This window comes from Bufo gargarizans, chromosome 3, assembly GCF_014858855.1.
Source record: "Bufo gargarizans isolate SCDJY-AF-19 chromosome 3, ASM1485885v1, whole genome shotgun sequence".
Lineage (NCBI taxonomy): Eukaryota > Metazoa > Chordata > Amphibia > Anura > Bufonidae > Bufo > Bufo gargarizans.
The window spans coordinates 238294247-238308745 of record NC_058082.1 but is presented as its reverse complement, the minus strand read 5'-3'; the positions used below and the strand labels follow the sequence as shown (position 1 = coordinate 238308745).

Below are 14499 nucleotides of genomic sequence, written 5' to 3'. Positions count from 1 at the left end.
ACTGTATATGCCATACGGCAAAACGTAATGGAAAAACGAAACGGAAACAAAAAACGGAACAACGGATCCGTGAAAAACAGACCGCAAAACGCTGAAAAAGCCATGCGGTCGTGTGCAATAAGCCTAAGGACCAGGCCGTTTTTTTTTTTTTAAACTTGACGTGTCACTTTGTGGTGATAACTTCGGAATGCTTTTACTTATCCAAGCCATTCTGAGATTGTTTTCTCGTGACACATTGTACTTCATGATAGTGAAACATTTTAGTCAATATAAGTCACCTTTTATAAAAAATCCAAAATTTACTGAAAATTTTGAGACATTTGCAATTTTGAATTTCTCAGCTTTTAAGGGTACTTTCACATTAGCGGCAGGGGACTCTGGCAGACTGTAACGGCGCGTGAACAGCCTGTCGGATCCATCCTGCCGCTAGTTTACGCGTGCCCCCGGACTGCCGCTCCGTCCCCATTGACTATAATGGGGGCGGAGTTCCGACGGTGGCACGGCAAGTGGCAGCGGACTAAAAGTACTGCATGCAGGCTATTCAACCGCCAAAATCGGCCTGCCTGAGTCCCCTGCCGCTAGTGTGATACTATCCTAAGGCAGATAGAGATACATCATAAGTGAGTTATTACCTTACATTCCCCATATGTCCACTTTCATGTTTGCATCATTTTGTAAATGTAATTTTATTTTTTAGGATCTTTATAAGGCTTAGAATTTTAGAAGCAAATTTTTTAAGAACCTGTCCAAATCTCACTTTTTTAAGGACCACTTCAATTCTTAAGTCATTTTGTGGGGCTTACCTAGTGGAAAACACCCATAAATGACCCCATTGTAGAAACTACACACCTCAAGTTATTCAAAACTGATTTTACAAACCTTTCTAACCTTTTAGGTGTTCTACAAGAATTAAAGAAAAAGCTGATGAGGTTTTTAAATTTCACTTTTTTGGCAGATTATCTATTTTAATTCATTTTTTCCTGTAACACATCAAGGGTTAACAGCCAAATAAAACTCTATTTATTACCCTGATTTATGTTTTTGTCTCAATTTTCAGAAAGCCAAATCTTTTTTTAAATTTTGGGGCGATTTATTTAGTTAGGGTCTCATTATTTTTGCAGCACAAGATGACTGTTTTGGTATAATTTTTGGGTACATACTACTTTTTGATCGCTTGGTATTACACTTTTTGAGATGTAAGGTGATTAAAAAAATTGCTTTTTGGCAGTGTTTATTTTTTACGGTGTTCACCAGACAGGTTACCTCGTGTGACATTTTTATAGATCAGGTAATTACGGACGCGGCAATAACTAATATGTCTGTTTTTTTAAAATATATTTTGGTTTTAAACAAGGAAAGCATTTTTGAAACAAAAGATGTTTTTATGTCTCCATATTATTTATATCTTTTATTTTTATTTTTTTAAAGCCGATCGTCTTATGTAGGGACTCATTTTTTGTGGGATGAGATGACAGTTTGATTGGTATTATGTTTGGGTACATATGACTTTTTGATCGCTTGGTATTACTTTTTGTGATGAAAGGTGACAAAAAATGGCCTTTTTTAGCACAGTTTTTATGTTGTACAGTGTTGACCGGACGGGGTGTATCATGGGATATTTTTATAGAGCAGGTTGTTACGGATGCGACGATACCTAATGTGTGTTTTTATTTTTTTCTATATTTTTTGAATTTTTATGTCTCTTTTTATGGGGAAGGCCCTGGGGCTGGATCTCTTGGGCTTCCGTAGCTGGCAGTCCCGATGCCTGTGCAAGGCATCTGGACTGCCATAGCAACCATCGGGTCCCCATCACTGCAGCACATGGGCCCGATGGGGATGTACAAGCTGCTGCAAACCCCCTGTATCTGTGGCCACGGCATACAGGGGGTTAATCCGCCGGCATCTGTGTTTTTCACCGATGCTGGCAGATACAGCAGGGGCCCGGCTGTCCGTATCAGCCGGGCTACTGCTGCTGATCGCGGCAGCGCGTGTGTGGGGCAGCCGGTTAACCCTAGGACAAGAATGCTCGTCCTATGGCGTTAAGTACCGGCCAGTTAGGACTAGCATTCTCATCCTAGGTCGGCAACCTGTTAAAATCAAAGGAAGATTTATGGAATGCTTGCACACAGTGGGGAAGATTTATCAAACTGGTATAAAGGACACCGGACTTAGTTTCCCATAGCAACCGATCAGATTCCACCTTTCAATTTCCAAAGGAGCTCTGAAAAATGAAAGGTGGAATCTGGTTGCTATGGGCCACTGAGCCACTTTTCCTTTACTCCAGTTTGATAAATCTCCCCCAGCAAGTCTATTGGAGTAACTTCTGCAAGTGTCCCATCCATCTGAATGGGATTTGCAGAAATCCACGTTTGCCACCGTGAAGAAGACCTGTCACATTCTCATAGAACTGCATCAGTCAGCATACTTTTGCAACTGCATCTTCCATAGCTCCAGTGCTTATTTTTTATTTAATTTTCCCTCCCCCTATTCTACTGCTATTGATGCCCCTAGTTTCGGCACCCAATGCAATGAATTTTCACATGTGTTCGCCAGCGCTCAGCCGATGTCACTGGAACAGCACATCAGTCAGTCACACTGAATGCTGGGGACCACATAGCTGACAATTTGATTTCTGGGTGTTTATGAGCTTACTGAGAACATCAGAAAATGAAATATAGCATTGCCTATAAATAGAAAGTCAATTTAGGCTACTTTCACACTAGCGTTTTGCCTTTCGGTTTGTGAGATCCGTTCAGGGCTCTCGCAAGCGGTCCAAATCGGATCAGTATCAGGATCTGCTCAGAATGCATCAGTTTGGCTCCGTTCAGTCACCATTCCGCTCTGGAGGCGGACACCAAAACATTGCCTGCAGCGTTTTGGTGTCTGTCTGACGACACTGAGCCAAATGGATCCGTTCTGACACACAATGTAAGTCAATGGGGACGGATCTGTTTTCTATGACACAACAGAAAACGGATCCGTCCTCTATTGACTTTCATTGGTGTTCAAGACTGATCTCTCTTGGCTATGTTAAAGATAATACAAACGGATCCGTTCTGAACGGATGCAGACGTTTGTGTTATCTGAACGGATCCGCCTCTGCAGATCCATGATGGATCCGCACCAAACGCGAGTGTGAAAGTAGCCTTACAGATAGCATGCTGTCATTTGATTTCCATGCCAGTCAGGATACTGTATGCAAAGCCAGGAATACCACTGTTCCTGTAGAGAGAATATTGGAACATGATGAAAATGGTGCCACATCTACTGGATGCGCACACATCTGTTTCCGAATAGTCCATCAGTATCAGATCGGCAGGGGACTGACACAGCAGAACGTCGTCAATTATATGTTACCTTCTAGATCCGGGGCCAAAACTACACAACTCCTTCCATTGTGTAGCGCTGCCCCCATTTAGGGGAGTGCACTACACTTGATGGAGCTGTGCCGTTTCGTCACCACAAGGTAACGGCTGATCAGCTGGGGTGCTGCAGGGATCAGACCCCTGCTGATCTGATATTGATTGCCTATCCTGAGTATAGGTCATAAATGTCAAAATCCTGGGATACCCCTTTATTGCTGGATTTTGGTATGTTTATGAAATTGCGCCATATACACTTCAATACATTAAGCATAAAAATACATACAATAACAATAAAAATAGATTCCTCCACCTATTGGTACCAATTAAAATCTATATATTTAAAATAGAATGAAATGGCCTCTGGGTGTTCGGGGTATAAGTCAATCAATAGAATGATTTTTCACCCAGAGGCCATTTCATTCTATTTTAAATATATAGATTTTAATTGGTACCAATAGGTGGAGGAATCTATTTTTATTGTATGTATTTTTATGCTTAATGTATTGAAGTGTATATGGTGCATTTTATTAAACTATTAGGTTCCATTAGTTAGAGAGTGCCCAGTATCTTTTTATTATTGATTTTCTATTTCAAAGGAAGGGTGATATCCTTTTTACTGAGAGCACCTCCTGTGTCAGTACCAGTCCAGTGCGCCACTTCTCTTTTCTAATGTTTATGAAATTGTTGTAAAAATGTCACATCTAACACTTTTTGCTTGTACATTTGGTCGGACATGGTGTAGGCGGTCTGACATTTTTGTTGGCACTGAAAATGCCATCTATTTGTAGCACGTGTGACAAGTTGAACCATTCCCACAAACTGAAAACTGTTGGGCATTTAAAAATCCACTAAATGTTATAAATCCTTCAAAAATTGTCAGCCAAATGGTTCATTGAAAATACTGCAAGTTTGCATGCTCTTTATAGCATCAACTTTTTTTGGGGGGAGTGGGGGGCGGCGGGACTTTTTTTTTTTTTTTTTTTTTTTTTTTTTCAACAGGTACCCTTCATATTGAGCAAACGTGTCTCTCATGGGCCGGTCATTGTTTTACCTACAGAATTTGGTACCAAGGTTTTAAGGGGTTGTATAGAATTCAAAGAACATGGCTGCTTTCTTACAAAACAGAGGCAAAATTCTGAGAAATTAGCCATATTTTACCTAATACTGTACAAACCCTGTATTTAAAAAACAGCTCAAAGTCACTAAATGTAATAAAATAAAAGAAGCTTGAGGTACTCCCCCACCATTTTCAGCATTACAGCTCCAGTCATCCCTGCTGGTATTTGTTTACATGGCAACAGGGGTGATGTAATCATATGCTTCACTGAGCGCTGCAGCCAATCACTGGCCTCAGCTGTATATGGCACAAGACCTCTGAGGACAATGATTGGCTGCAGCAGTGACATCGAGTATACTGCACGTCAGACACTGACAGGGGAACCTAGAGCTGTGGCGCTGGAGACTGTGTCTGGTCCAGTGCTACATAAAGCACCAATTAGGCCTCTTTCACACGGGCGAGTATTCTGCGCAGATGCGATGCGTGAAAATCCCAGCATGTTCTATATTCTGCCTTTTGGGCCCCATAGAAGTGAATGGGGTTGCGTGAAAATCACAAGAATCCGCAAGCAAGTGCCGATGCGGTGCGATTTTCACGCATGGTTGATAGGAGACGATCAGGATGGAGACCCGATCATTATTATTTTCCCTTATAACATGGTTATAAGGGAAAATATAGGCATTCAGAATTCATAGTACAATAGCACTGGAGGGGTTAAAAAAATAATTGAAAAAAATTAAACTCACCTTAATCCACTTGATCGCGCGGCCCGGCTTCTCTTCTGTCTTCTTTTTTGCTGTGTGCAGGAAAAGGACCTGTGGTGACGTCACTCCGGTCATCACATGTTCCGTCACATGATCTTTTACCATGGTGATGGATCATGTGATGGCCCATGTGATGACCGGAGTGACATCACCACAGGTCCTTTTCCTGCACACAGCAAAAAAAGAAGACACAAGAGAAGCCGGGCTGTGCGATCAAGTTTTTTGTAACCCCTCCAGCGCTGTTTTACTATGCATTCTGTATTCAGAATGCTATTATTTTCCCTTTATAACCATGTTATAAGGGAAAATAATACAATCTACAGAACACCGATCCCAAGCCCGAACTTCTGTGAAGAAGTTCGGGTTTGGGTACCAAACATGCCGATTTTTCTCACGCGGGTGCAAAACACGCGGGTTACAATGTTTTGCACTCTCGCAGAAAAATCATGCATGTTCCCGCAACGCACCTGCACCTTTTCCCGCAACGCCCGAGTGAAAGAGGCCTCAGGCCAGTTTCAGATGAATCTGCGAAGTTCAATCCCTGTGAAGAATTCATTTCCTAGACTAATTGCAGCTCAGCTGACCCGATGCTGTGAGGTCCAGCACAATCGCATGTCTGCTGTCCTATACTCACATAATGTGGTGAGGCAGGACACTGGACCTACGGTCAGTCTGGAACCACAGCATCATATATCACTATGATGCAGCAGGCTCGGGTCAGCCGTCAGTGTGGCAAATGCGGCCATCGCGCTGACTGTGTAATATGGACCCCACGCGTTCCTGGGAAACTGGCCTTACAGGTAAATTCCATCCTGGTATGCCATTTCCCTTTTGAATCTCTGCGGTGGAAACAGCAGATCATACTTATGAAGTATTGCTCTCTTCCAGGAGAACAGGGTTCTCCAGGGGCCCCTTTATTCCACGGTGTGCATATGCAGGTATTAATCTTTTCTTATGGTTTACTTTGTGTAGTGATCCATTTAAATATTACACCTTTACAGAATACATTTATTTAGAAGATGAGGGCTGACTGAGAAATTAAAGGTAAAAGCGAGAACATGCTGACTGCCTTCTAAACCCAGCAGTAAAGTACAGAGATGGGCTGGGATTTACTTCTGAGTGTACCTGGAGTCGGTAGTAATAAATGAGACACTTTTAGAAATTAACTTCTCATTAAAATATTATTTATGCATAATAACCTGAAGGCCAAGATGCCAGCATAATAACTTACTTAGGTATTTATATCTTGGGGATAATTAAGGTTAGGTTAATCATATGTTAATGAATGCATTTACAACTTTTATCTATGGGATTTTAATATAGATTCATAATAGCGGTGATCCTGGGGAATTTTACTTTGACAAACTTATATTTGCTCTCACAAGTAACAGCGGGCAACAAAGAAGAACATTGAAAAATTGCAAACTGTTTATAGTTTTCAAGGAATTTTGAGTTGGGGTGGTGGTGGTTCTCTCTTCGAGTGGAGAACTGCTGCAAAGAGCATCTCTGGGGGACCAAGCACATCAATGCATTTCATGACCAGTTTATGGATTTCAGAGGACAACAGGGTGCTGTAGGGGCACTGAATGATTGTTCCCAGATTCCCCCACAGATTATTGTTGGGACCCCAAGTGATCAAGCTTCTGTTCTGTGGACATTGCCAACAGCATCCACAGCAGTGAACAGCCACAGCCCGTTTATGTACTACAAAGATTTTACAGTTGTGTATGAGCATAGATCATGAGATGTCTTCAGGTTATTACTGACTACCGGTCAAAATAATTTCCTGAAATAGATCAGTGGATCAGATTAGGTTTAAAAGCCAAATAAGAACCTTTTGATAAAGCAGTCGAAACTGGCCACTTTGATGAACAGTCGTTCTGTGCCTCTGGCCAGCTATCTCACCCTTATTGGCAGTGACATTGATGTGGCTGGAGAATGAAAGGGTAAGTATTAGGTATTTGTTTATCATATAAACTATGTTTAGCCACATTTCAGAAAATCCTGAATAGCCCCTTTAACGTATAACTTGCATATTATTGATCAGCGCTCGATCGGGGTTGAAATTCCCCCATGTAAAAGGGCCGTAACTCATAATAGAGTATAGATATATAATGCACTGACTAGACAAGTGCTAAAGTAAAATTCTGAGCTCAAAAATGGCCAAAACATTATTTTTACAGAAAACATGGCAGTCTTAGCATAGCGAATGCTACTCCATGTGTCATATTGTCTGGAAAAGAAAGACTTTATACAAAGACATATACTACACCACGAGAAAGAGGGCAAACTACATAGAAAAATGTGGAAGGCCTCGATGTGCTACTACACAGGTGGATAAGAGATTGTGCACACCTGTGCTATTAAGGGTCCGTTCACATGTCTGCAAGTGTTGTGCGCATTGCAAATTCCGGGTCCGCAAAACATGGACACCGGCCATGTGCATTCCACATTTTGCGGACTGCACATGGCCGGCACTATGATTAGAAATTCCTTCTTCTCCATGGCCGCGGACAAGAATAGGACATGTTCTATCTTTTTTGCGAGGCCACGAAACAGAAGTGCGAATGCGGACAGCAAATGGTGTGCTGTCTTCATCTTTTGTAGCCCCATTGAAATGAATAGGTCCACACACATTCTGCAAAATTTTTGAATGAATGTGGACCCTAATGGCTTATACTTAGGATAGATCATCAATATCTGACATCCCACACCCCTGCTCTGGCGCTAGAATTCAGGGCTAAAAGTACACATCTGTCTGTTGTCTTATCCTGAGGATAGGCTATCGATAGTAAAGGAGTGGACCACCCCTTTAACGTTCCAAAGATAGTGACTTTGTGAAGTAGAACACACCAAATACCAGGGACCATTTCAGTAAAACAAATGAGAATGATAACCTTGGTCTTAAAGCAGTTTTCCGAGATCTTTATACTGATGACCTATCCTCTGCAGAAGGTTTTGGGCTACCACTTTGTAGGATTTCAACATGCCTGATCCTTTTGTTCTCCAGGAAGTCTGGCAGTGGCTTACTTGCCTCTCCGTGTTTGAAGATACGTGTGATCATCTGAATTGAGCCTGTCATAAGGGGAGCCAGGAGAGAAAGTAGTCAGCCCAAAAAAATGTTCTAATGTGAATGGCCGGCCTTAGAGGTTGCAAAGAAAAAGCCAAATAGAAATAAAATGAATATGTGCAAAAAACTGTCATTTACTGAAAATGTATGGAATGCGATTGTGTAGATGCTACACAATGTGCAAAGAACAATAAGCCATCAATATGATTTGCAGTGTCCTGCCATCTCCTGTGGTCCTTTCTGTGTAAAGCCTGCTAGACCTCTCGTTTGGCTAATAACCATCATCATCTTTTAAAGGGTTTGGACAGTGACCTACAGAGAAGTCACCTATAGGTGGCACTAATGACAGGTTTATTTCTTCCCTTCTGGAAAACTTTTTTCATACCGTTTGTCTTTACTGTAAGAGAAAAGAAGCTGCTAGAGGCAAGGCTGTATGGGTATCCTGCCGTACAGCAGATGTGTTGCAGGAATGGTCTACAATTTTTCTGATTTAAAAATAAAGAAAATTTGAGTAGTGGGTTTCCATTAATGTATGAACTGATCTGTCTACACATCTCTCTGTGTAAAGGTATATTTTTTATATGCTTGAATTTGTATTTACTGGCTTTTTGTAGTACATGTTAATCAAAAGTATAGCTTTTACAAGTCTGGAAGGTTAAACTCTACCGCCTTGTTCGGTCTTTTCTCCTGGCAGAAAGATGTGTTTATGTATACTCTGGGTCATATCATTTATTCCATTTCCATTTTTCTCTCATTCTTATCTTTCCTGTGTGCCGCCAGTTCCCCTATTAGTCAAGTTATTCATACAGTATTTGCTTCTTGTCGCTGGATGCCAACAAATGTACCAGGCACAGTGTTTTGCACTAGTATATTGCTTGAAACTAAGCTAGTTACATTAGGTGTGAAGAATTGTCGATTGTGCTCTGGATCAACCTAGCTGAAATGTATTTAGTAAATGTAAGCCATCTATAGAAGACAAGATGTTTGCAAGATGTCATTGACTTACAGCCAGGCTTATTGCACACGAATGTGTGCGCTCCGCGGCTGTATTGCGGACCGCGTTTGCGGATCTGCATTACACGGGCACCGTTCCGTGTGCATTCCGCATCACGGATGCGGACCCATTCACTTCAGTGGGTCCGGAGATGCGGAACGGAAGCAGTACGGAGTGCTTCTGTGGGGTTTTGTCCTATGTTTTTGCAGAACGGCCGGATCGCGGACCCATTAAAGTGAATGGGTCCGCGATCCGCTACTGCTGCCCCACTGTGGGTATTCATGCATTGCAGCACGGCCATGGGGCGCACACGTTCGTGTGCAAGAGGCCTCAGTGTAGTATCCAGAAGAGTGAGGTGTGCACCAGTGCAGATAGGAATGCACTTTTATGGCAGGCTTCACCTAGATCTACTAGTAGATACAATGTGCACACCACAAAATAATGTGTTCATTGCTTTATTGAGGAGCACATGAGCTAAAAATAAAACATTTTGGCAACACAAGCCCTCCTTATTATTTAGGGGTACCTTGAACCTCTTGTATATTGGTTTGTAGTCATGGTCCTCTCCCTGTTTGCAATCTCCCTGCCCCACGCGTAGGAGCGGCAGATGGATTGCTTAAAGGCAGGGATGCCCAACCTGCGACTCTCCAGCTGTTGTAAAACTACAACTCCCAGCATGCCCGCACCGACTACAGCTATCAGGGCATATGGGGAGTTGTAGTTTTGCAACAGCTGGAGAGCCTCAGGTTGGGCTTCCCTGCTGAATGGCAGAGATTTTTCAACATATTGGATTCAATACCTTATTTCAAATTGGGCCAACAACTTGTAAGAATTTACCTGAGTTTAGTTTTTATTCATCAGCATTATAATTTCTACATTCCTATAATACTTCTGAATACTTTATATGCTATATGATGCTGCCAGCATGATATGTGTTCCTGTCTTTGCTTTTCTGTTGATATTGTATTCTAATTCCAGCTAAAGTACTATAAATAGGTGAAAGCGGCCAGATTTATTGCTAATTCTATATATATATATATATATATATATATATATGGTGAAATATGACCAAATATAGTCCTAATGTGCTTGCAGGCAGGATATATTCATCATACGTTACAGCATGTGCACACACAGCATATTTGCTCTTCATTATTCCCGGAGATTTTATGTTATAACGAAAAGGTATTGTTTTCATTAATCTGATGTTAGGTAAGTGCTTTTTCGGAAAGTGTCAACACAGGCGGCACAAGGCATTGACCTCTTAGAAATTAGAGACGATCCACACAATTATTAGCAGTATGCTTAGGTTCCTATGGGACTGTGCACATTAAATTACCAATTACTGCTCTCTGACTCCTCGGTATATACCTTTAAACCACAAGGGACCCCGTGCATACTTGGATGTGTGTATATCTGTTCTTTTTATTATTTGGGCCATCTCTCGACGGCGTCCAGTATGTAATATTGCATTTCTTTTTATTTACAGTGGATTTATTGGGCTTGTCTGCAGCTTGTGATGCCTTGGACCAGCACAACCTCAAGCAGAACGACCAGCTTATGGACATCTTGCAGATTATTAATTGCTTGACCACAATTTATGATCGACTGGAGCAAGAGCACAACAACCTGGTGAACGTGCCCCTCTGCGTGGACATGTGCCTGAACTGGCTCCTGAATGTTTATGACACGTGGGTGATCCAGAAGATTAATGTGTAGATAGGCTTAGATTACTTGAAGGAGTAGGTTATGGTTCACAGACTAAAGGTCAGCAGAACATCGCCACTATCGAGCATGGCTTTGTCTTCTGCTTGGGTAATTGCTTCTGCAATGGGGGAGAGTTACCAAAACCGGTGTAAAGGAAAACTGGCTTGGTCGCTATGGGCAACTAATCAGATTCCACTTCTGGAAAATGAAAAGATCAGTCTGATTGGTTTCTATGGGCAACTAAGCCAGTTTTCCTTTCCCTGGTTTTGATAAATCTCCCACACTGTATTTTTGAACACTTCTAGCTAGTGAAATGTATAAATCTGAAATTGCAATATTCTGAATCCCTGAATAGTATGAGGCTGTAACATGTCATTTTCTAATGCCCAGTTTAATAAAGTCTTATGTCCAGGTGGCAAGAACTTGAATTACATTTGTAGTGAGTGTGTTATAAATTCTACCATGTCTTGTGTACAGATAAGGCTTTATTCCACTCTATTCAAGATATCATTGTAAAAACCTTATTAGAATTATTGATTTGTGTTAAAGTATCTTCTCTTTATCTGGGTTGTCAAGGATTATAATGGAAGAATTGTTCTTCTGGGGAGAACAAAAAAATGATTACTCAAATCTGATGGGGGGGGGGGCTGGGGTTGATCTTGCAGCTCAATCGGCACATTGTCTGTAACTTAGTATTTCCCCAAAGGACTCAAGATCTTTTGAATAGAAGAATAAGTAATCCTATCTTTGATGCCTTCTCTGGCATTTATTTGTTTCTCATTTACTCCTAGGGGTCGGACTGGAAGAATCCGTGTGCTGTCTTTTAAAACTGGTATTATATCCCTATGTAAAGCACATTTGGAAGACAAGTACAGATGTAAGTGTATTGATTCATATCAGTTCAAAAACTTTTTTTTTACCTATAGTACGGCCATAATTACTTTAAATAACATCAAAGCAGATCCGAACACTCCAATTAATGGACAACGGTTGTAATATTTCCCTCGACTGAAACTCTTTCCATGGCAGAAATCTGAGGATGACCCACTGATTTCTGCCTGGGATGTTCTGTAGATTGCAGCAAGACCCACACAAGTGTTGGCCTCCTTGCCCACTCGAAATGTGACAGGCCACTTATTTCTGTGTCAGAAAAGAATGCTGGAGATTCCATTGTGTGACCAGTCTAGTAGTCAAACTAGTCTAAGAGGCTGAGATCTGGCCAGGTGTTTAAGCATGCTTATTGCTATAGTTGAATTAGAATGTCATGTGTTGCGCAGGGAAAGGGTAAATTGATTCTCCAATAAACTCTAGACTTTTATTTAAATGCACGTAGTAAGCCCCCTTTAAGGTTTATCCAGCCATTAAAGAGCATCTGTCCTCATGATCAACCCTATTAAACCAGGCATACTGTCTGGTAGGGTTGATCATGCTGATTAAAACAACACCTATCTTTTGTCTGTATGTTCAACTGCTGCAGAGATATCTCAGTTTTGAATATGTAAATGAGCAAGCTTGAGTATCAAGGGGTCGACCGGAGACCTCGGAGCACTGCTTTCATAACACACTCGTGATCTGCACACTCCCTCCTCCCGTTGATTGACAGGACTAGACATCTTGTCTAATAATCAAGGTGAGGTGGAGTGTGCACAGGTGTTACAGAAGAAGTGCTCCAAGGGCGCCGGCCAGCCCCTTGGTGCTCAAACTTGCTTATTTTCATAGAAACAAAAACTGAGATATCTCTTGTCAGTATATCATTTTAATAATCTTGATCAACCCTACTAGGCACTATTCCTGGTTTCATAGAGTTGATCACGCTGACAGATGCTCTTTAAGGAATTTTCAGACTGCAGTAATATGCATAGTGACCTGGAAGTTGATGTTTTGCCTCCCCTGGGCATTTTTCTTTGTTTCTACAGGGAAATAACAGATATACAATATAATAGTACCAATTAAAGGGAAAGACAGGAACATCATTGCAAAATCAATACATAAATCAAAGGGTAAATGTATTTACAGTAGGACATGGGGATAAGCAGTTTCTTGTCCCCTCTTTTATCCACCAACAATTATGTGCAAGGCCAGCTTCTTCATGTTTTGGGTGGTGTAAGGCAATATATTTAGATACTGGTAAGGCTACTTTCACACTTTTTTTTTTTTTTTTTTTTTTTTTGCGGATTCGTCATGGATCTGCAAAAACGCTTCCGTTACAATAATACAACCGCATGCATCTGTCATGAACGGATCCAGTTGTATTATGTCTTCTATAGCCATGACGGATCTGTCTTGAACACCATTGAAAGTCAGTAGGGGACGGATCCGTTTTCTATTGTGTCAGAGAAAACGGATCTGTCCCAATTGACTCACATTATGTGCCAGGACGGATCTGTTTGGCTCTGCTTCGTCAGGTGGACAGCAAAACTCTGCAAGCAGCGTTTGGCGTCTGCCTCCAGAGCAGATTGGTGACTGAACGGAGGCAAACTGATGCATTCTGAGCGAATCCTTTTCCATTCAGAATGCATTAGGGCAAAACTGATCTGTTTTGGACCGCTTTTGAGAGCCCTGAACGGATCTCGCAAACGGAAACCCAAAACGCTACTGTGAGAGTAGCTTAACTTTAAGCAGTAATATACATTGCCTTCAAAGACTGTAGCCTGCCCAACTTGATCTATCACCCAAGTGAAGAGAGCTCTACATAAAACACACTTATCACTCAGTGATTTACAATGCCCTATGTTGGTGGTTTAAGTTCCTGGACTCCAGCCATATGATTCCACATTAGCAGAAAGTTGACTGAAGCTGCTGATCTCTAAGGGCTGTTTCACACGAGTGGATGCCGTGCGTGGCATCCGCTCCGTGAAAGAGTGCTAAAACCTGATGCAGACTGCAGAGGCACGGAGCATTAACATGACTGATAATGCTCCGTGCCTCTCTGTGATTTCATAGTAAAGAGATCACAGAGAGGCACGGAGCATTATCAGTCATGTTAATGCTCCGTGCCTCTGCAGTCTGCATTGGGTTTTGGCACTCTTTCACGGAGCGGATGCCACGCACGGCATCCGCTCGTGTGAAACAGCCCTAAGAGATTGGTCAGCTAACTAAATGTGTATGGGGGTTTTCAAATATCTGCTGTTGGGAAGGAAGGATTGGACGTGTTGGATTTATATATGCTAGACTCTTTGTTTCCAACAAGATTTGAGACAAATAGCTGTTGATATTTTTACGTGTACCTGTGACGTGTCAAAATGTCATTTCTATATAGACTTCTAGGTGCACCATGAGTATTACAGACTGAATGTGTAATTTATTGGTCACTAGTGACCACGAGTTATGGTAACCCTTTGGCTATTATATGGCTGTATTGTAGCATTGTTTTTTTTATGACTTTAAAAGGATGTTCTGGAGAATCTGGGAAAGTTTCCAGAGTTGTGGACAATATTGATAATAATTACAAATGTAATATGTATGTTTCAGTATCATTTTTCACATTCATTTATGCCCAGACAAATTCCAAGTTGTAAACAAATCGGTAAATCAAAAGTGCT

At 41.5% G+C, this 14499-nt stretch overlaps 1 protein-coding gene across 8 annotated transcripts in view; it reads left to right on the top strand.

Annotated features, from left to right (window-relative positions):
• The window catches only part of DMD (dystrophin), a 3186583-nt gene that overhangs the window by 3082747 nt on the left and 89337 nt on the right, over positions 1-14499 (top strand). For all 8 annotated transcript variants that reach the window (XM_044284724.1, XM_044284721.1, XM_044284723.1 and 5 more), the window contains 2 exons: positions 10740-10941; positions 11749-11834. In XM_044284724.1, coding sequence (XP_044140659.1) covers positions 10740-10941; positions 11749-11834 — 288 coding nt within the window. The remainder of the gene's footprint in view (positions 1-10739; positions 10942-11748; positions 11835-14499) is intronic.